The 21689-nt window shown below is 31.6% G+C and overlaps 1 protein-coding gene across 1 annotated transcript in view; it reads right to left on the bottom strand.

The window, feature by feature from the left end:
* Positions 1 to 304: 304 nt before the first annotated feature.
* Positions 305 to 21689, bottom strand: part of LOC118192099 (uncharacterized) — an 82369-nt gene continuing 60984 nt past the window's right edge. Inside the window, exons 5-6 of the mRNA XM_035362999.2 lie at positions 5305 to 5438; positions 305 to 578 (exon numbers count right to left, since the gene is read on the bottom strand). Of these exons, the coding sequence (XP_035218890.2) occupies positions 431 to 578; positions 5305 to 5438 (282 nt within the window). The 3' untranslated portion in view covers positions 305 to 430. The remainder of the gene's footprint in view (positions 579 to 5304; positions 5439 to 21689) is intronic.

Raw genomic sequence — 21689 nt, 5'->3', positions numbered from 1 at the left:
CAACTGCGATGCATGTTCGAACTTACGTCTGCCTTACTTTACACTAGACAACCAAGATATATCATTTATGCCTTTAACTTTCTTAGCCAGAAGTGACTCACAAGACTTTGAATGAAGCAGTGCATGGAAATTATTCCAACATTTTGTTACTTTCTTTGTCTCTCATATATGGTATGTGAGACTGTTGCGCACTTTTGAAGACATCTTGTATAAAAGAGTAATTAAACACTTGTTAGAAAAATTTCTGAATCAACCTTTATGTACTTCCCCATGCTGGTTTGCAGTTAAGTAAAATAAATAAAAATAAGTTTATAGGTGTTTAATAAGTACAAAACTTGCAATACAAATACATTATGAAAATTCTGGTGATGTATCATGAAACATCTAAGCAAACGCTTTATTGAATACAAAATTTTAGCTTATTGCTCATTTATTCAGAAATTTTATGTGGTAGGAGGTGGCCAGTGTCTCCTATGCATCTTATTTTGACAGCACCATTGTCAAAAATTTTCACCCAGGTAATACTGCAGTGGGGCAGGGAAAATCTAACCCATGCAGCTGGATTGATTTTCAGTAGCCTAAAAGAAAAATAACTGTTTAATATAAAGGTTAACTATAACTATACTTTTTATTTAAAAAATAATAATTTATGTGAATGAATAATATAGAGAGGGTGTTCGCACATTTTTTTAGGCGACTGTTGTAAAAAAAAAATCACCTGCTTGGAAAATGTTTTTTTAAAATTGCAATGATATTTTCGAAAGTGTAAATTACCTGTTACTTCATAAATTTGTTTTCATGCAAAATGGCACTTTTAAAGAAGTAATGGACAGAAGGCTATGATTGTGCTCTTTCCGAATTAAATTATATGCATTTAAGTATTAAAAATGCTACGAAAGTCACAATTTTTTTTTTTTAATATTTACAGCAACAATTGATAATATTGTCAATAAGAAAGAAGTGTCAAAGTCTGTCTTCAAGGACAAAAATTGTTCAAAATATATATCCAAGGTAAAACCTGAATATTTCGAATGTGTCAAAGGTTAACGTTAAAAGAAAATCTTCAAAGTCAAAGGACAGTTGCATAATCATGAAAATGCTCAGTGTCAACTGTAAACAAAGTGATTAATGCCGATTTCAATCTTAAAAAGGCGATAAAAATGTGCGTCTTTCTCCATGACATATCACCAAAAGCAGAAAGCACTGCAGAGTTCTCTATAAGAAACAATTATTCAGATAAAAATGGAAAAATACTATTACAATAAATGGAGCTTGGGAATATTTAAATGCCACAATAAAAAGAGATCCCTTTATTTTCATCAAAGAGAAGGGGAAAAAAAAGTCACAGAATGTGGTTCAAAGAATCTAAAGAATGTTTTTCAAAGGGATTTATGATTGTTGCTGGTTTTTGATATAACAAGAACTAAAAATTAAAGAGAGTGAAGAAAACTGTTAAGGTCAACTCCACATATTATTAGGAACATATTTTATATCCAATTTTCAAATATGAAACATCTCTTTAACCACAGTGTCATCAATCAGTAGAACTTCAAGTCAAAGCTACCAGACACATGTCAAAATCCTTAAAATTAATTTGATATTCTTTCCTTTTATTGTTCATTTACAGTTACTGTCATATTTGTTGTTAATTTCTTTAAAAAAAAAACTGAAACTGAAAGGTTTCAGATTTTAACTTACATCCAAAGGGGCTTTTTTTTTAAACATTTTGTGTGTTACATTTATTTATTAAATATTACACTCTTCGCACTTAAACCCTAAAATTCTATTCAACAGCAATTTTGCAAAATAGTTTAAAAAAATGAGCACATCTTTAGAATTTCCGACATTGAGACTCCCACGCTGGAGATAAAAATGTACAACGTTGCTATTGCTCGCTTTGAAATCCTTGAGTTTGTTAATCAAAAATTCATTAGAGTTTTACACAATATGAAATTGATAATGTAGGAGGATTACATCATTCAAAATTTGATGGTTCTATGTACTATTGTTTTATCACAATGCAAGAAATGCATATATGCAGATTTTTCATTATTTAATTTCTTCAAATATAATGCAGGACTTTAACATTTAGTTTAAAAAGTGAGATAGATATTTATAGTGAACCAATGCAAAATCGCAAAACGAAAACAATTGTCTTTCAGGGACAAAGCCCCTTTGGACTAAAATAAAGTGTATTAAGGCCACACCCTTCACTCATATTCCTATTAAATCTCCTAATGTAACACCACAAAATTTTGTGCTTTTAGACTTTTAAAAAGCAGATTGTCCAGGCATCACCTACAACCTTCCTTAGACTTTGTAAAGCTGTTCAAGAGGAATGGAATAAAATATTTCTTCTGTTACCAGAAAAATCTTTATTGTCTTGGAAACTGTGGTGTAGAAAAGTAGTGAAGAATAAGGGTTAAAATTTTAGGCAAAATACATCTGTAAATACAATGAAAATTGTCTAAAAATGTGTGAACAGCCCTGTACACACACACACACATATATATATATATATACAAAGAAAGTGGAGACATGCAAATAACAAGCAATTTAAATAAATATTTAACATTAAAAAATTAGTGATGAAACTTAACAAGAAAAGCATGTATGACATTTTGATGGCTAATATTTTTCATTGCCTTCAGTTCAAACTGTATTATCAAAGAAGTAATGCAATCATCTAAATGACTGATGTCAGGTAGCACATAAGACATAAGTTAGAAATGTGAAACTGCTCAGCTTGACTGTGGAACCATGAAAGAATAATATTATGTCTCTACTTTGCATGATGCTCTGCATGACAGCTTAAATCAGCATTTAAAATAAAACTTGTTTTGGTCAAAACAGTCTTGGAATGAATGAATTAAAACTGTGATCGCATTCTAAAATATTTCAATTTAATTCTCTCCGAAACAGGACCAACAGCAGTTTTAATTAAGGTTCAGTAAACATAAATTGAAAAGTTGTTTTAGTCTAGGAATTTAGTGTTTAAAGTAGCATTAATTAAAAGATTTGTAACTTTTGATCAAGCATTATTTTGGTGAATTTAAATTAAGGAATGCTTTTTATTTAACCTCATGAAACATAATAAATACTTACTTGGATATTTTTTTTTACAAGGTTCAGATAGAAAGTTAGTTTTATGCTTATGGAATACCCTCCCACTTACAGTATCAAAAGTGTTTTTCACAAAATTTTTACCCAGGCGTTGGCTTCTGGAGTACCTTTGCAAATTAGTGCAATTACCTCCACAACTTTGTTAAGAAAACTGAATTAATTAAGAAAGAGCAATGGCTAAAGAAAAATGAACAAAACCATTAAGGGTTTAGTGAAAGGGAAATGAATAAGAAGTCCACACAAAGTGACGAAAACTTCTTTCAGCTTTCAATTCACTTGGGTAGGGGTCAGAGACCTCCCGCCGCTGTGAAATTGAAAGAGAGAGAGGTAATTGATAAGGCAAATTCCTGAACGCACTCTGTGAATGGAACTGAAACAAGTTGAAAGAGTAAAGGACGGGAGACATATTGCTCCAGGTCCTGGGTAAAGTACGTCATAGGTAATACGGACAACCGCAGAGTTTGCTAACGCCTTGGGAATGGGCGGGGGAAACTGGTCTTACGACCAAAGAGCAGGTTTGTAGAGGAGAGAAAGTGCACGGAGAAGTTGGGGGGGGAGTTAGTTCATTCTGAAGAGGTGAAAAGTTCTCCTACCACCTGGGGAGAACCGTGATGCGATTAACTGTGAAGTTAACTGGAGCAGATTCTGAAAAGTTCTCCTACCGCCTGGGGAGAACCGTGATGTGATTAACTGTAAAGTTAACTGGAGCTTTAAATGGCTGATCTTTAAGCTAAAATAATTTAAGTTGAAGGTAAAAATAGTAAATATTAATGTAGAAAAATTATTTTAAGGTACAGTATAAAGTAAAAATTTAGCTGAATTAAGTTAAGTTAAAATTATTAAGTTAAGTTTCATTAAATTAATTAAAAAGTTACGAATAAAAATTAAAGCTATTTTCCCATTATAAGAGATTTAATGATTAAGAGTCTGGACAGTGTCTTGTGAAAAGGTGAGGTCTTGGCAAATGGAGGAGCAAAATAATTTTAGCAGCACGGATAAACTATGCCGGTTGAACGAGGCCGGATTAGGTCCGGCGGGTGATTAGAAACAATCAAGGATCGTCGGGTTAGGCCCGTGAAGTGCTAGTTAAAATTAAAATTAGAGAGAATTCCTAGTCAAGTAAACATTTCCGCTTAGGCTTCCTAGGAAAGATGTTACACAAAATTTTGTGTCTACTAATAACTGAGTGAATAAGTAATGGTGATTTGTCAGGGCTTGCAAAGAACACATTGACTGCCTGCGGTAGTCTCTATAAATAATGTAAATATTATTTAACTAGATTTTAAAAGACCTTCACAAAGGTTTTAATACCGAGACAAATAAGGATCACATGCTTTACTGTAGTCAGTGAATCAAATGTAGAGATCTGCATTTTATTCTGAGAAACAATGTGAGATGATACGCTTGGAATCAATACTTAGCTTATTGAAACTGTCAAGCCTTGTTCAACGTACTACATGAAGAGCAATTAAAGTGTGTGGAACCAAAAAAGTTACGATACAAATGCATGTAGCCAACTTTATGACTATCTGTTTTTACTGTTATACAAGATTACATGGAAATGACTATATTTATAAAAAATATATCAAATATTTACATTACATACATAATTCAAAACAATACACAAAAATTTTTAGTTTAATAGAAATACTATATTTAAGAGACAAAAATTACACAGACTATTAGGTTCATTGACACAACAGATTGTTTATTAGCAATGCTTTGTTAAGCATCCATAACTACAAAATTACAAACATAAAAGTATTTTATTGAAAGCAGGTCATAAGCAATGCACAAGATGGTCAGTTAAAATTTGATGAAATTTTATTTTCATATAGTTCCTTTAAATTAAGAGTTAAAAATACAGCATTCAGAAAAAAGTTATTTCTTATATTCTAAATATTTTTGTAATACTGAAATATCATACTTATATTGAAAGTAAACTATTTAGAATACTGAAAAGAAATTATGCACATTGTTTGAGCATATTAAAAATAGTGCATTTTACTCTGCTTTAATTCAATTTCAAACATAACAGTTATGTCTCAAGATACCAAATATTGTGAAATAATTCCGAGAGTAAACTCAGTATACTTTTCATAAAAGCAAATCCAAATACTCGAGTTTTAGCCTACACAGTTATGAATGACATAAAATGAAAGAATATTATCTTAGACTTGCCTGCAGATGAAGTATCGTATGGCAGTAGTATGAGAAACCAGTATTTCATAACTATTAGATGTAGCTTCTGAGGAAGGTCCATAGAAGAATTTCTTGAAGGCTTCTCGAAGCTTTTTTTTCTGCATGGCACATACCTAAACATTCATCACTTATTAGATTTAAATAGTTTATGCATGCAAGGATTTCACATTAGAGGAAAAATAGCATTTTTTTGAAGGAATAAATATTGTTAGTTGCAAATACTTAATCTGCTATGCCAAAGCACTTATGTTATCTGCCCTAGAAGAGATGCCTCAACAATACCTCATCTGGTGGAGTTTTGCTTGTATTAATAATTAAATTCTGAAAATGCTAACCTGCTTATTCCAGAAACTGAACCCATAAGGATATACCAGTACTTAGAAATCTCCTCTATTCTGCTCCTCAGAAACCTTGTGAATTGACGCATGCGCGTAAGACCTTAAAGGCTCGTTTCCACTACTGTGTACGAACGCGTTGCGTCAATTGACGACACGCCTACGGCATCCGTACAAGCGTTTCCACTGCTGCGTATCTGTAAAATATTTTCATTTTCCGCCACTAGGTGTCACTGTAATATTTTGGCGCCAAACAAGCAGTTCGCGAGTTACGACGCTGAACATCTGAATTTTTCCCGCTTTGTTTTGGATTTGATATGGATCCTGACGTAAAACGCAGAAAAGTTTTGTTTACTAAATTTCATGTTATTGGAAATTTTTATTTCTGCTTATGAACTGCGAAAGTAAAGTACGCTAGCAATTTTTACATAAGTAAGGTTATAATGCATATTATGAACATCACTAATTCCATAGAAGCTTGAGTAAATTAAAAAAAAAAAATTGTGTTTTTAGAAGCCTTAAATATTATGAAATAATATATATATTATTAAAACTAAAATGTACTGTTAGTGAAAAAGTAAACAAATAAATAAATAAAATAAAAAAGTTAAAGGGATTAAAAAACAGTTGGTACTTTAAAAGTACAGAGCAACTGTAAAGAAAGGTTCACAAAATTTACGCAAAATTTGCTATTCTTGTATACTGCTGACTTCAGGGTCATAGCTGGATAATTTATTAGAAATCTCGTTTGTTTTAAAATGCACTATGGGCAGTTATATTTTATGCATAATCCATAAAATATTATTTTTAATTTAAACATTTTTAATTCATATCTCTTTTCATAGAAGTTATAAAAATAAGATTTTTCTCTTTATATATACACACATTAGGTAAAGAAAATGGAAATATTTAATTAATTAATTAATTCCTGCGCTTCTGCTGGAGAGGAATGAATTTAAAAGCAATTATTATAGTAATTTTTTGTTAAAAAATGTTTAGGGCATTAATACTGTCTCATGTTAATTGGAATGAAAGTTTAGAGTCGTAAACATCCCAAAGTCTGAGCACATGTATATACATTCACATAAAAGTGAAACGAAAATATATATATATATATCTGCAGGGTTTCAAAATAAATTAAATTTAAATAATTCTCTTGCGCCATTGCTGCAAGGAATGAAATTTGAATTTAACAAACATTTTCTATTCGTAAAAAGCAAATTAAAAGTTAATTAAATTTAAATGAAATTTAATGCAAACCAATAAAGGATTAATTATTGCTGCGAACTAATATACAATATCATTTAAATTCTGAGAGCATATGTAAATCAAGTGCAAGTATCAAAATCCATGAATAAATATATAATTCCAAAAATTTATTTATCCTATTATTCACTTATGCATTTTTATAAATTTTTTAGGATTAAATCTATCCTATTATTCATTTATGCATTTTTATAATTTTTTTAGGATTAATAATCTATCCTATTATTCACTTATGCATTTTTATAATTTTTGTAGGATTAATAATCTATCCCATTATTCACTTATGCATGTTTATAAATTTTTTAGGATTAATAAATTTTTGGAATTATATATTTATTCATGGATTTTGATACTTGCACTTGATTTACATATGCTCTCAGAATTTAAATGATATTGTAGATTAGTTCGCAGCAATAATTAATCATTTCTTTGTTTGCATTAAATTTCATTTAAATTTGCTTTTTACGAATAGAGAATGTTTGTTAAATTCAAATATATATGTACAGGATATGCTTTAAATTAGTATTATATAATTTTCAAACTTTTTTGAAGGAAAAATTTAAATAAATAAGAGCATAAATAAAACAATATATTTAATGCATATAATAATAGAAATAAATTATAAAACACGAATATAGATCAAATTGGAATAAAAAGGTAAGAAAGTTGCAGACAGGGTGAAAAAAGCGTATAAGCGTATGGGATTCGAACTCACGACTCCAAAAAAATGAACATCCTTACCATCAGCTTTACCACTAAGCTAGGATTGCACATAAGTCGCATGCATATTTTGGCTTATATACATCATCAACTAAATCAATTCTTAAAACTAAAGTTTTTTGGTACTATTTCAGTGTGCTATCGTCTGAAAATTTACCAGAGTTTGTTCTTCAGCTTCTAGTACACTTTTTACAAAAATCATTATCTTTTAAAGTGGCGCTCGGATTGAAGTTAAACGGGCTGCTAAAAATATATTTCATGTGCTTACAAATATATGTTATCCAAAAAGATATATTTATAAAGGGAAATACAAATTTAACATACTCTTCAATGAACTGGAGTATTTAAAAGGCTATCAAATTTAATTTATAATTAACGTTTTTAGTTTTTACCTGTTTCAAAAGAAAAAAATAGCAAATCTTTTAATCATATCTAATTTGCTATAGTCAGACATTCATTTTCATTAAAGCTAAATGAGTATGCAGAACTAAAAAATGATTATCAGAACAAATTTTGCTATTTCATGGATTTGGAATTATAATTTTTGCCGCTGATTTTCTTGAACTGAATTTCCTGAATGAACAAGTACTGTAGTTGCAGTTATCTTGTTTTCTTATCTTTTTTAACTGAATTCAGCTGATTGCTGTCTTTTTCAGCATGCAGATTTCTCGCTATAATGTTAATTCAGAAATAAGTATTTTCTAGCAAAACATTCATCGCTACTTCTGCCGCCATTAATTTTTAGTCACTGCACCTGATTGCTCCTTTTTTACCACGTGACCCCAACGCATCCGCAGACATACGGATAGAAGTTGAACATTGTTGAACTCCATCTGTATGTCATCCGTCACCGCACACTGACTGGATTGCAGATGTCAATCAAAGTGAATTCGCTCGCTGATTGGAGAAACGCATACGCAGCAGTGGAAACGGGCCTTTCCGGCTGCGAATATGCGTGTGCGCAAAATACGTTTACGAAAGCGCGTTTAATGTATAACGGATGGTATAAGCTAAGCTAAAATTATCTAATTCAGTTAATGGTGCAGATTGCGTTGTTCCTTAATCTTCAAATTGGATTCGGCTTATCATTTTTGGCAGACTGTTAGAGCAATTTTATAAAAGTAGGCTTGAACTTTCGATTATGTCAAATAGAATTTCTGATATATATTTACTAATATGTAAAGGATCTACAAAGCGAAAGTATGTTTCGAAGTCCATTAAAAAAAGTGGAATTGCTGCAAAAAATGGATAAAGGCATATCCTTTGTTTATCTAAACCTTGTTTATCTTTAATGCTGCGGCGCGCAATGAATTGGAAGTTGAACTGTCAGCACTATCCTTGCAGATGTTTTTATTTTATTTTGCTTATAATTCCTTACTAAATGTAGTATTTCATCTCGATGTACTCCGTCTTTGATATGATTTAAATCAAATTCCTCGTCATTATAATTCGCTTCCGATAGCGAAGAAAGTGACAGAGGTTATTGAAAACGAAAAAATTTCGATTGACAAATTAGTCGGTATTCTCGACACACTTGAACAGCGGAACTTTGTAAATGAACAAGAAATTATGTCTGTTTATAGAATTAAAGAGAATGTATTATCACATAAAAAACGAAGCAACTTAAACAACTTACATTGAAAGAAATGTTTAATAAAAAGTAAACAAATAAATATTAAGTTTTTCCTTTGTAAATTTTGATATTGTTTAGATCATAAATACTTCTTTTTTCATAAATTACGGTTTCATATTTTTAATTTATAATTTCTGCATGCCATCTTACCAGATTTAAACTGATGATCTATCATCCGGAAAAATCGATAATCCGGAACCGCGGAAGTCCCGATTAACGACTTTTGACTGTATTAAAAATAAATGCTTTTACACCTTCAAAAAATTAAAAATTCAACTTAAAACCTACATATTTTGATTTGTTTCGTTTTGTTGTATTTAATAATAAAATAAAAAAATGTGATAATTTTTTGCAATTTTTTTCAAAAAAATTTGTAGGGGAAGCGGTTAAAGAAATACTGCTGTAGCATTGTTAAAAATATTTAATAGGTTATTATTACCATTTGTACATAAAAGACTTATGAAATTGTATCATGATCTTAAAGTCGTTTTCAGGATATATTTGAAAAGCAATATTTAAATATTGGGTTGAATAGACACCACAAAATAGAATAATCGGAAAACATAAAATTACAACAGTATATCTGAAAAATTTTTACCTATATTTAATACTTAATATTACTATTCTGCTTATACAAAGTAAATTGATGCATTAATTTTTTGTTGTTAACTTTACACATTAATTCTTTGGTTGTTTAACACAGGGTTGCCACTCAAACAGGAGAATGAAATTCCGACTTTTCCAGGTGTCTTAAGAAAATTCCAGTCTATTCCCGTAATGCACGTTGACTGTGCTAAAAGATAAATTAATTATGATATCACTTGAAAACGCAAAAATTTGCTAATTATGACTTATTTATATAATCCCCAAAGCATTACTATTATAACTACAAAAGTTGTTGTTTTCTCCACTGAAGATTGAGATTAGAATCTGCCCAATCTGGATTAAAAAATATCTTTTTTTTTTTTTTTTGCAGACAAACAAAAGAAAGAGATCTATTTAATATTTTTAAATAAATTCAAGTATTTTATATTTATTAAGCAGCATACATAAGCAAAAGGTATGTGCATTAAATTTCGTGATGTCATCATACTGCTAGAATTAGTTTCAGGATTTTGCCAGACAAAGCATTATTTAGTACTAATAAATTTAGAGGGAAGAAGCAACATTAAATGATACGAATAACATTAAAATAAAGATAATTACTTAAAAATTGATTAAAATAATCAATGACATTTTGGCGAATATAGTTATATTAAATGGTTAGCCTAGGTGACTGATTACTATTTTTTTATTTTACTTCAAAATGCTGTGCTTACTCCATGTGGATGTTAGAATACATATTTCCTTTAGTTCAACATGCACTGCACATGCGAGTCTTTTTATTCTTGAGGTTACTGGAAACTTGCTATGCTTTTCTAAAAGACAATCTAATTGGAGCTGCAAAAATTGGCTCTACGCCAGCTGGCCGAATAAGCTTACACTATACATAATTCGCCAAGAAAGCGTCCGCTTCCAACGTCGGCGCAAAACTCGCTTTTTTTAAGGATCGCCACATGAAATTCCCCGACTTTCCCAGATTTTGACTAAAATATTTAAATTCCCTAACTTTTCCCTGAATTGTTTGGTCAATTTTCGAATTCCCTGACTTTTCCTGGTAATGTGGCAACTCTGTTAACATCGGGAAATATGTATATAACTGACATATCCTCCACAGAGATTATGGCAAAAGTATAAGAATGGAAATACAAATGTGTAAGATATATAATACACTTAATCTGAGATTAGCCAAAAAAAAAAAAAAAAAAAAAAGGTTTTTTTTTTAAAAAAAGTGTACAGTGCATACGAAATGCTACAATATGTATATTAGTGAAATCTTTTCATGATAATTAAAAACTATGAAAAGAAACTGACTTCACTAGCAAGCCATGGACTAAGCTAGACTTAAACTGGTATCACATCTACAAGCTACACTCAACAGTGCATTGAAAGAAACATTTCCCAGAATTTTTTCTTGTTGGGATATCTGATTGGTTTGACTTATGTGAAAACCAACTCATTGGAGAAATTATACAAGAGATGAAGCTTCAACAGAAACATTTTCCAGCTCAGTTTCTAAACATTTAGCCTAAAGAAACATGTTTTGGCTAGGAACCCTCCAATGGTCGGAGACGGAGAAGCTGATTTCTCAGAAAAGTTTCTCCTAACCTTTTATGTTGTTAAATGTGATAACCCCATTATAAGTACTTAACTTTAATGTATGGGGATTTCTGTTAAGGAAAAAAAAAATAAATAAAAAATTAACACATTATAAAAATAAGCTGGTGAGTCTAAACCAGTAATTTTCAATACTTCTCTTGCACTAACCCTTTTTAAAAGAAAGATTTTCTTCACTGAGCTACTAATATTATTTTTTCCCAACTTATGGAACATAATCGTAATAAATACAAAGTCTGGAAGTCTAATATCCAGAATGATCTAAAATCTGGACCTCCAAACGGCCAGCAACCTTTTTCTGCATGTTTTACACATGCGCATTTGATAGTCTTTCATAACAACACATGTAAAGAGTCCCTATTCTTAATTCTACTTTAGCACTACAGAATTGAATGCAAAATTAACCCAGTGTATGGATACTCTAATGATACCAGCATCTGTTATATTCACCCAGTGGGTTCAAGAACTCATTGCATAGGTCACACACTTTGAATGAAAAACAACAGTACTCCACTATAACAGTCAACCTGCTCTTTTGGCTACAAGCTACTTGTGAACACGAAAAGAGATTTTTTTTTGTTACATCGTCATCAGTTATGGTAAATGATATTGTACACCAATATGAAGCACAGGCAAAAAATAAGCCAGACAAGCATGCAATATTTCAAGTCAAAGCAGAGTTACTTTTAAGCCAGAAGATGGTATGCAATTGGTAAGATGGAGAAGATGCAATTCACTTTAAAATGAAACAATAACATAGTCATTAAAGAATTCTACAACAGCGCTTATTCTTACAATTTCTTCTTCTGTTATTACAAATATAACTTTTATTAATACAAAAGAACAAATAATTACATAATAAACCCATCTTTTCAATCTGGCATATGATCAACCAACCAATATGATGAACTGAAGAATAAGCAAATAACCACTTAATTCTACTCTAAGAGAATAAACCAATCACCCCACTACTAATCTTACCACCATCATTAATCACAAAATTCTATTTACCACTAACATTATTACTACTAAAGAAACAAACTTTTGCAACCTTTTTTAATAAAAAATATATTACTCAATCCATCCCTTCACAAACTGAAGAACCCCCTACCAAAAAAGGGTCCCTCCTATAAAAAATTAAACATTAAATTGAACGTGTATTTGAATCAAAATCTTTTTTTACAAATCTTAATATTTGTTTACATAAAAAATTTTACAAATCTTAATATTTGTTTACATAAAAAATTTTACAAAATCTTAATATCCGAAATTGTTATTGTGGAAGCCTTGGAATAATTGTTTTCCCGAGGCCCTTCCAAGCGGAAAAGGATAGGGCCTCGGAAAAGAAAAATGAAATGATAAGAAGCTGCTTATTGTAGGTTTTGGAGTATTTTTGGCAAGTGCAGAAGCCTAAAACATGGACCTCAGTATCCAGAATGATCTAAAATATGGATCTCCAGACTACAAGAAACCATCTTTTTTTCACGCTTCAACCATGTGCATCTAATATTTTTTCACGATAAACCATGTGGAGAGTTCCAATTCTTAATCTCATTTTGGCCCTAAATACAATACCTCCATATTGAAGAAAATCATTTATTAGTACAGTACGAAGTCCGAAATCTGGACGTAAATTATCCAGAATGATCTAAAATTCAGACCTCAAAACCACCAAACAACATTTTCCTCATAGGCTTTACGCATGCGCACTCGATTCCTCCCTTCTTAAATAATAAAACATCTGGAGAGTCCAGATTTCACTTCGACACTAAATAAAATACCTTGTTATTGAAGAAACAATCATTTTAGCATAAATTTGTATGATCAGTAATTTGGCTCTGTTGCTGTTTATCTGCTTGGCACACATCTTAAACCAAAACATTCCACATAGATACACCTTTCATCTGACGGCAAACTGGTGAATCCTTATTTATTATACTTTCCATTCATCACCTTTTTCAAGACATGACAGCTTGAGTAATGACTCATGTAGCGATGCCTAACAATTTTTTTATGTTAGTAATTGAATAATAAAGGAATACGGTAACCTTTTATGCTGACATTACGCTTGGCGATGATTACAGACTTAAGTTAAATGCACTAAAAAATGTTGACGAGGAAAAATTTACAAAATGATTTTTTGCATTTTATAAAAACAGATTTTGTTGATGATACTTATAGACCCAAAGATTACATTTAGGGCTATTTGAATTAAGAATAACTGATTTGTTATTCACATAAACCCACAACCAGCGCTAGGGCTCGTATGGTCACGCCGAGTTGCAGAATTTAGGACCCACAGAGAGTACATCAGGTGGTTATATATCTACTGCCAGCCCTCAATAAGTATATGTGGGAATTTATTTATTCAGAACTCTGATAAGCCTTAAGCATGTGAAAGAAATAGACATAAGTATAATAAATAACTAAACTAATACAAGTTAGGATTAATTGTCTTAGTGTGCGACAGAAGCAAGATAAAATTTAATGAAACAACTTGTCGTTAGTCACCAAGCTCATGATGCATAGCCAAATATGTATAGTGAAGGATAGCTACATTTGATGACGATAGCCACTAATTTTAAAGGTTTTTGGATATAGCAAAACAAAGGTGAAATTTTCCAAGTAATGGTTTTTGTAAAGAAATGTGAAGCGGTAATAAATGAAGATGATATAAAAGAAGTTTTTCATTGGGATGACAATGCTTCTCAATTATCAATTAATTAATGAATGGAAAAATCTGTAGTCAGGTTCTAGATCCAGAAAATACCTTTACCGATAGTGAAGAAAGTGACAGAGAAGTTACTGAAAATGAGAAAATTTCGATTGACAAGTTAGTTGGAATTCTCGACACAGCAGTTACAGGACTTGAACAATGTAACTGAACAAGAGATTATGCCTGTCTACAGAATTAAAGAGAAAGTATTAGCACAAAAACAAAAAAGTGAAGCAACTTAAACAACTTACATTGAGAGAAATGTTTAATTAAGGTAAAAAAATAAATATTAAGCTGTTTTTTTATAAATTTGGATACCCTTCAGATCATAAATACTTCATAAATCATGATTTCATATTTTTAATTTTATAATTTCTACATGCCATCGTACTGGATTTAAACTGATGATCCAATATAATGAAAAATCCTAAATCTGGAATCGCCAGTCTGGACAAGTCCAGATTTTGGACTTTGTACTGTATTAAGATAAGATATATTGCAATCTAGTGGTTCTACAAACCATGCTGGCACCAACTTTTTTTTTAAATATATTAAGATAAGATATATTGCAATTCAGTGGTTCTACAAGCCATGCTGGCACCAACAACTGGCACCAACTTTTTTTTTTTTTTAAATACTTTACACACACGCATTTGAAATTTTACCTCGTAGATAAAACGTGGAGAGCTCTGATTCTTAATTTCCCTTTGGCACTAAATAAAAACCTTGTATTTGAAGAAAAAATAATTTAGCATAAATTTTTGTGTTTGATAATTTGGCTGCGTATCTGCTTGGCATACATCTGAAACCAAAACATTCTCGATAAATACATCATTAATTTTACGCTTACGAATATTTTATATCCCTGATGCCAACTTGGCGAATCATTACTTATTACATTTTGCTTTCATCACTGCATATTTATCAACACATGACAACTTGAGCAATGACTCATGCAGCAATGCCCAAACTATTTTCTTTCTTAGTACAAAGCATATGGTAATCTTTTATGTTGAAATTATTACACTTGGCAATGATTACAGATTCAAGTTAAATGCATTAAGAAATATTAAAGAGGAAAAATTTAACAAAACTTCTTTCCATATACTAAAAATAGATTTTGTTAATGACACTCATAAGCCAAAACACTACATTTATTACTATTTCACTTAAGAATAACTGACTTGTTTTTCACATAAACCCAGCACCAGAGCTCGTATGGCCGCACCAGGCACCATAATTTAGGGAAAGCACTGAGATCCAAAATTTAGGGATATACTTGGTAGCAGAATTTAGGACTCACAGACACTCAAAAAGGCGATAAGATATCTAGCGCCGGCCCTCAATAAGCCTTAATTATATGCGGACAAGGTTCAGATAAGCCTTAAGCATGTGCAAAAAATAGGCGTAAGTATAATAAATACCGTATAGTCTCACGTAATGTCCACACTTTTTTGACTAAAATTACATCACTAAAATGCAGGTGCAGACATTATATGGGTCGTTCAAATGTTGCACGTTTTCTCATGTGTAATTTTGGGTGTAAATTTTATTTCAAACAGCCAAGTTAAGTTCTAAGTGGAAGAAAATGGCATAAGTAATAAAAGTATCAAACAAATTTAAAGTTGTGTAATAGCTACCTAAAATTTACAAACTCACTTCCTCCCATCCACATATATAATATAAATTATCCCACTTACATTATCAACACTCGGTGCATATTCGTTCGCACAGGAGCACAATATAGAGGCACAAAATTAACCAACACTTGCAATTTTAATATTTACTTTTACACAAATTAAATCAATGTTGATTCTTTAATATTGTACACATAATTTTTTTTAAAAATCTGTTCTGATGCACAGTATGAAAACTTTGGTTGTTATGTTTGCGTGTGCGAATGTTAAATCTTTCTGCTGCAAACAGTAGCATAAAAATACACAAGAAGGCAAAACAAATGCATTATTCTTTTTTAAAGACGTTTATTGATTAATGTTATTGACTGAGAGGAAAAAGGCGATGTTAAAAAAAATATATTTAAAAGTAAGAAACTCTTTTTTTTGGGGGGGGTGCAGACATTATGAAGGGTAACTTTTTTTTAACAAAAATTTTATCTGTAAAATTGCAGTGCAGATATTACATGAGTGCGGACATTACATGAATGTATACTGTAACTAAACTGAAAATAATCAGTCTTAGTCTTCGTGAGGGATAGAAAGAAGACAAAATTTAATGGAAAAACTTGTCTTTCGTCACCAATCTCATGATACATAGCCAATAATGTATAGCGGACGCTATTAAGCTAGGCTAAAATTTACTTTACCGATTCCAAGGAATTTAAGGCAATCTAGCAAATTGTGCTGTTCCTTAACTTTCTGATTTAATACAGCTTAATAATTCTTTGCAGGCTGTTTTTATTACAACAATTTGTTTTATCATATCGAAAAGAGTTTCTAATTCTGGAGATGCAACAGAATCTACAAAGCGAAAGCACATTTTGATCTTCATTAAATAAAAAGTGGAATTGCAGCAAAAAAAGGATAAAGGTATATCTGTCTGAAAATTATGTAAGAAGTACGCCTTTGAAAAATTAACTGTATATGACGTAAGAAAACAGAAATAGGAACTTTTTGAATTTTTAGTGGATTCCGACACCCCACTCTCAACGAATTAACAAAAAAATTATTGATTATGCTAAAAGTGAAGATAATGACCAAGTGATTATTAAATGGGTCAGACAGCTTTGCAGGGAGGGCAAGCCATTGACCGGTCAAATGCTAATCATGCAAGATAAAATATTTCACTAAGAAATGAACTTAAAAACTGAGTGCACACATTAGACAGGATGGTAAGCCAAACTAAAAAATCGCCATGGCATAAGGCAATTAAGAATTTCAGGTAAAAAAGCTTCAGCTGATATTGAAGCTGCTGAACTATTTGCAGATTCATTGAACTCATTAATCGTTAAAAGTTATCTCCAGAACAAATTTACAACGCTGATGAAACGGGTCTTTTCTGGCAATACGTACCGCAAAATAACTCGGCAATTTTTATAGAAAAGGCTTCTCCAACTCGTATTAAAGATTCCAAAGCCAGACTAGAAATCTTAGCATGCGCAAATGCGGCAGGAACGCACAAGTGTAAACTTTTCGTAATCGGGAAAAATACTCGACCTTCAGCATTTAAAGGAGTAAAAATTTTCCCATACATATCGTGCAAATAAAAGAACATGGATGACATAAGTGTTAATGAATTTGAAAATCATTTCATACTGGAGGCTCGGCAGAATTCGGTTGGCCTATCTGATAATGCAAAAATTGCCCCGATTGTAGACAACTGTTCGGCTCATACTTCATTTAAAGTTTTAAAGAAAGATAATGCATCTGCATTATTCTTCCCTTCAAACTGTACGTCAATCAATCAGCCTATGGATATCAGAAGAGTGTATGCACTGAAATGCAAATAGTAGTATTTTTAAATTCCATGTTAAATTTCTTGAATAATGGAAAGACTATTGAAGAATTTTCAAAATATTTTAGCGTAAAATCTGCTTTGTGGAACATCGCAAGATTTTGGGAGGATGCGTCTCCAGATACTTTAAAAAATGGTTGGCATAATTTATTGTCAGCTAGCATAGTTCATGGTGAGGTGGATGAATATGTCCGGATAATGCAAACCAAACATTAACTTTTCCAATTAATGGATTTTTTAAAGAAATGTGGAGAAGTGGTAATAAATGAAGATGATATAACAGAAGCTTTTCATTGCAATGACAATGACCCAATTATTAATCAACTAACAGAAGGTGAAATTTGCAGCAAGGTTCTAGATCCAGAAAATACTGATACTGTTAGTGAAAAAAGTGACAGAGAGGTTATTTAAAATGAAAAAATTTCGACTGATAACTTAGTCAGAATTCTCAACACAGCAATTACAGGACTTGAACAATGTAACTGAACAAGAGATTATCTCTGTCTACAGGATTAAAGAGAAAATAAACTAAAATGTCTACCTACAGGCAGTCGATATGCGACATAGTTTGGTATCATCAACAGCAGAGATATGCGATTCCAGCTGTCATGCCGTTAGTGATCTATGGCAACTTGCACATAGCAACAGGAAGCGATAATCTGTCGTTGTGGTAATCCTTTGGTGTCCAAACCCACATCTTCTACAGGGGATTTGATCCCTTTGGTAATAATTAAACAACCTATTGATGATATTATGATGCACATTCAGCTCTCTGAAAACAGCAGATTATCTTGCACCAGCTTGCAACATCCCGACAGCTCTGCAATTCATTTCATCATGCAAATGGTGTTTTTGGCTCAAGCTCTGCACTTTGGCTATTCAGGAATAGGTCGGGCATTCCCCTTTTTAAGATGTTGTGGTGCGAATGTGGAACTGCACTTTACGCTAATTTTGGTTTGCCGATGCAACCTCTACATACATAAATTAAATGTTGTAATTCATATCTTTTTACATTCATACCTTTTCTTTTAGCATTTGTTGCTTATTTTTTTTTTAAGCACAAGTGTATACAGTAGGTTCTAACAAGAGCTTTGTGGATCTAACAAAAAGGAAAATTGTGTCTTTGCAACAGATGGACAGGTTGAGAAGAGTATCTAAGCAATCAGTACTCATCAATTCGACAGGATTTCACCAAGATAATGCCAAGCCTTATGCTGCTTTAATCATTGGGAAAAATTTACTGGAATTTTATTGTGAAATGTATTCCTCCCAACTTTGCACCTTGCGACTACCAGCTTTTATAATATTTATTAGATATCTTCATTCTCCAAATTTCTGAAGACATGAAGAGCATGAAAAATCATATTATAAGATTTTTCCGATTCTAAAACAAAGGATTTTATTAGCATGAGTTAAACCTACTGAGAAGTTCATATATAAAAATGCCACTTAACGTATATTCTAGAACATAACACACAACGTTGTATATACGCAGCTGTAATTTCAAACTACAATTTTTAATATTTAGGCATATTTGCCTTATAAAACATACCCTTTTCTTTAGAAAGAAACCTGAAAGATATATAAACAATGCCATTATCTTTTGAATTCATTCATTCCTGGGAAGATTTTAGTCAGGCTTTTGAAAAATGGCATATTGAACAGACACGCGATAATGGAAATAATATGTGTATGGGGGAAATGCTTGAGGAAGTAAACAATTCTGCAAAGACGGCAGGTCATATTCAATGCAGGTATTCACAAGAATGTTATTCTAGGGTTTCAAGAAAAGAGGGACATAATTTGGGGTAAGAATATACTTTCAACCTAAATGAATTCGCAGAATCAGGAGTCAGACATTTTTTGCTTCTGTATTCATTTGAAGCTGCGGTTCTGAAGTGACATCGAAGGCAAGTAAATCACACTTGCTTCAGTAGAAATACAGTTGACCTAGTTTTACAGCAGTAAGTATGGCTTCTGTCAAACAAAACTGCACTGCAATTTTTTTCAAGTCATTCAATTTGGGGGGAAAAAAGGAAATCATGCTGTAGCAAAGATGTTTGGTGTTCGTGGAAGCTTGATACATTAGTGGAAGATAACTCAAATCACAAAATTAATAGGCCAAAGAATAACTGTACTTTACATAAAAGAGCAACGAAACCAGCTATCCTAGAAGAAAGTGTTATGAACTGGGTCATAGAAAATCGCCAGAATGGATTAATTGTAACAAAACACAGTGTCTGTTTATTTGCCTTAAAGTGGGCAAAAGAAATGCGAATGAAAGCAAAAGTTTTAAAACAACTTTGTGCTGCTGTAGTAAATTTATGGCATGGAATAATTTAGTCCAAGAAAAAAGAAAAGCTTCGCAAAGGCTTCTGAAAGATTTGGACAACAAATTAGAAAGTTTCCAGAAATATGTCATTGAACTACAAAGGTGAAAAAAAATTTACTGTCACATATTAGAAATATGGATGAAACTCCAGTAACATATGATATGTTAGGAAAATACAGTTGATGTGAAAGGGGAAAAATTGGTACACATAACAAGTCACAAAAAAATGTCACCTCACCGCAATGCTTTCCTGCTTAGCATTTGGTAAAAAATTAGAACCCATGGTTATTTTTAAAAGAAAGACAGTGCCAAAATGTAACTTCTCGTGCTTACAGTGAAATTTTTTACAAAGGATGGATGGACAAAAATGGTGTGAAATTGTGAATAAGAAATGTTTGGCAAAAGCATCTTGTTGCCTTAAAGAATCCAGAAAGTCTTTTAGTTTGGGATATGTTCAGGTCCCACCTAATGGATAATATGAAGAAATTTATGAAAGAGTGTAACACAGACATAACAATTATTCCAAGTAGATTAACACCATTAATTCAGCCCTTAGACGTGTGTATATCAATAAACTATTCAAAGAAAATTTAAAACAGCACAGGAATTCATGGGTGTTAGAAGGTGAAAAAACATTTATAAGAGGAAGCCAAATGCATAATGTCAGTCTAGAAATAATGTGCAAGTGTAAAAGCAAGGAATATGAATACAATTAATCTCTACATAATTCAAAATTCATTTAAGAAATGTAGTATATCTAACAAGCTAGGTAGAATGGAAGATGATTATTTATTTATGGATCAGTGATGGTGAAGATGAAACAGAACTTGATGATGTGCCTGAAGATATAATGGAAGAAGAATATGATGAAGTTTGCATATTATCTGACAATGAAAATTTTAAGTTCATAAGGTGCGTCTTTTCTTTTAATTAACACAGCATTTAGGTACCTGCAAGAATCTACTTTTTGTATGCTCATCTTTCCCCCCCCCCTTTTTTTAAAATCTATTATTTTTGTATTCAGCATATAATGCACATCCGTAAATTTCGATCTTACTTTTTGCATTGAAAGTGCACATTATACACCGGAATATGCAGTAAGTGAAATACTACACATTTTGCTTCTTATGCTTCCCACTTTTTTATATGTTCTCCCCCCCCCTGGGAAAAAAAACACTGGCCAAATTTGTACACATACACAGCAGATAGTAATTTCTCTAAGAAAATGCAAGCTTAGCAAAGAAATTACTTTATAATTGCGAAAGGCTATTTTCATATATCCAACAATGTAAAGTGCTTAAAGGAAAGCTTTCTTTACTTCTTCAGGGAAATTTGCTTCAAAAGGAAAAGTTTTCTTTGATAAAGCCCATACCACATAGAAAAAGTGACTTAAAAACTGGGTGAGGATCTAAGTTAAGAATCATGTAACGGCTTTTAAAAACAAAATGCCTTTGTCTACACATTAATGCATTTTACATCAAAATCTTTCATAAAAAGATACTGTCAGTAAAGATGAGCCTATGCAGAATACATAAACTGCTTAGGATTTAAAATGCAGCACCATGAAGGAAGTGTATTGAAATTTACACCATGTTAAATTGACTTCTAAAACGAGTGATACGAATATAGAATCAATGGGCGCGGGAGCGATGGAAAGAATAACAAAAGTAATTG

This window comes from Stegodyphus dumicola, chromosome X1 (genome assembly GCF_044657685.1).
Source record: "Stegodyphus dumicola isolate Sdum_Otavi_A_Nest chromosome X1, ASM4465768v1".
Classification (NCBI taxonomy): Eukaryota; Metazoa; Arthropoda; class Arachnida; order Araneae; family Eresidae; genus Stegodyphus; species Stegodyphus dumicola.
The sequence above is the reverse complement of the archived record's forward strand: the minus strand, read 5'-3'. Positions and strand labels throughout refer to the sequence as shown.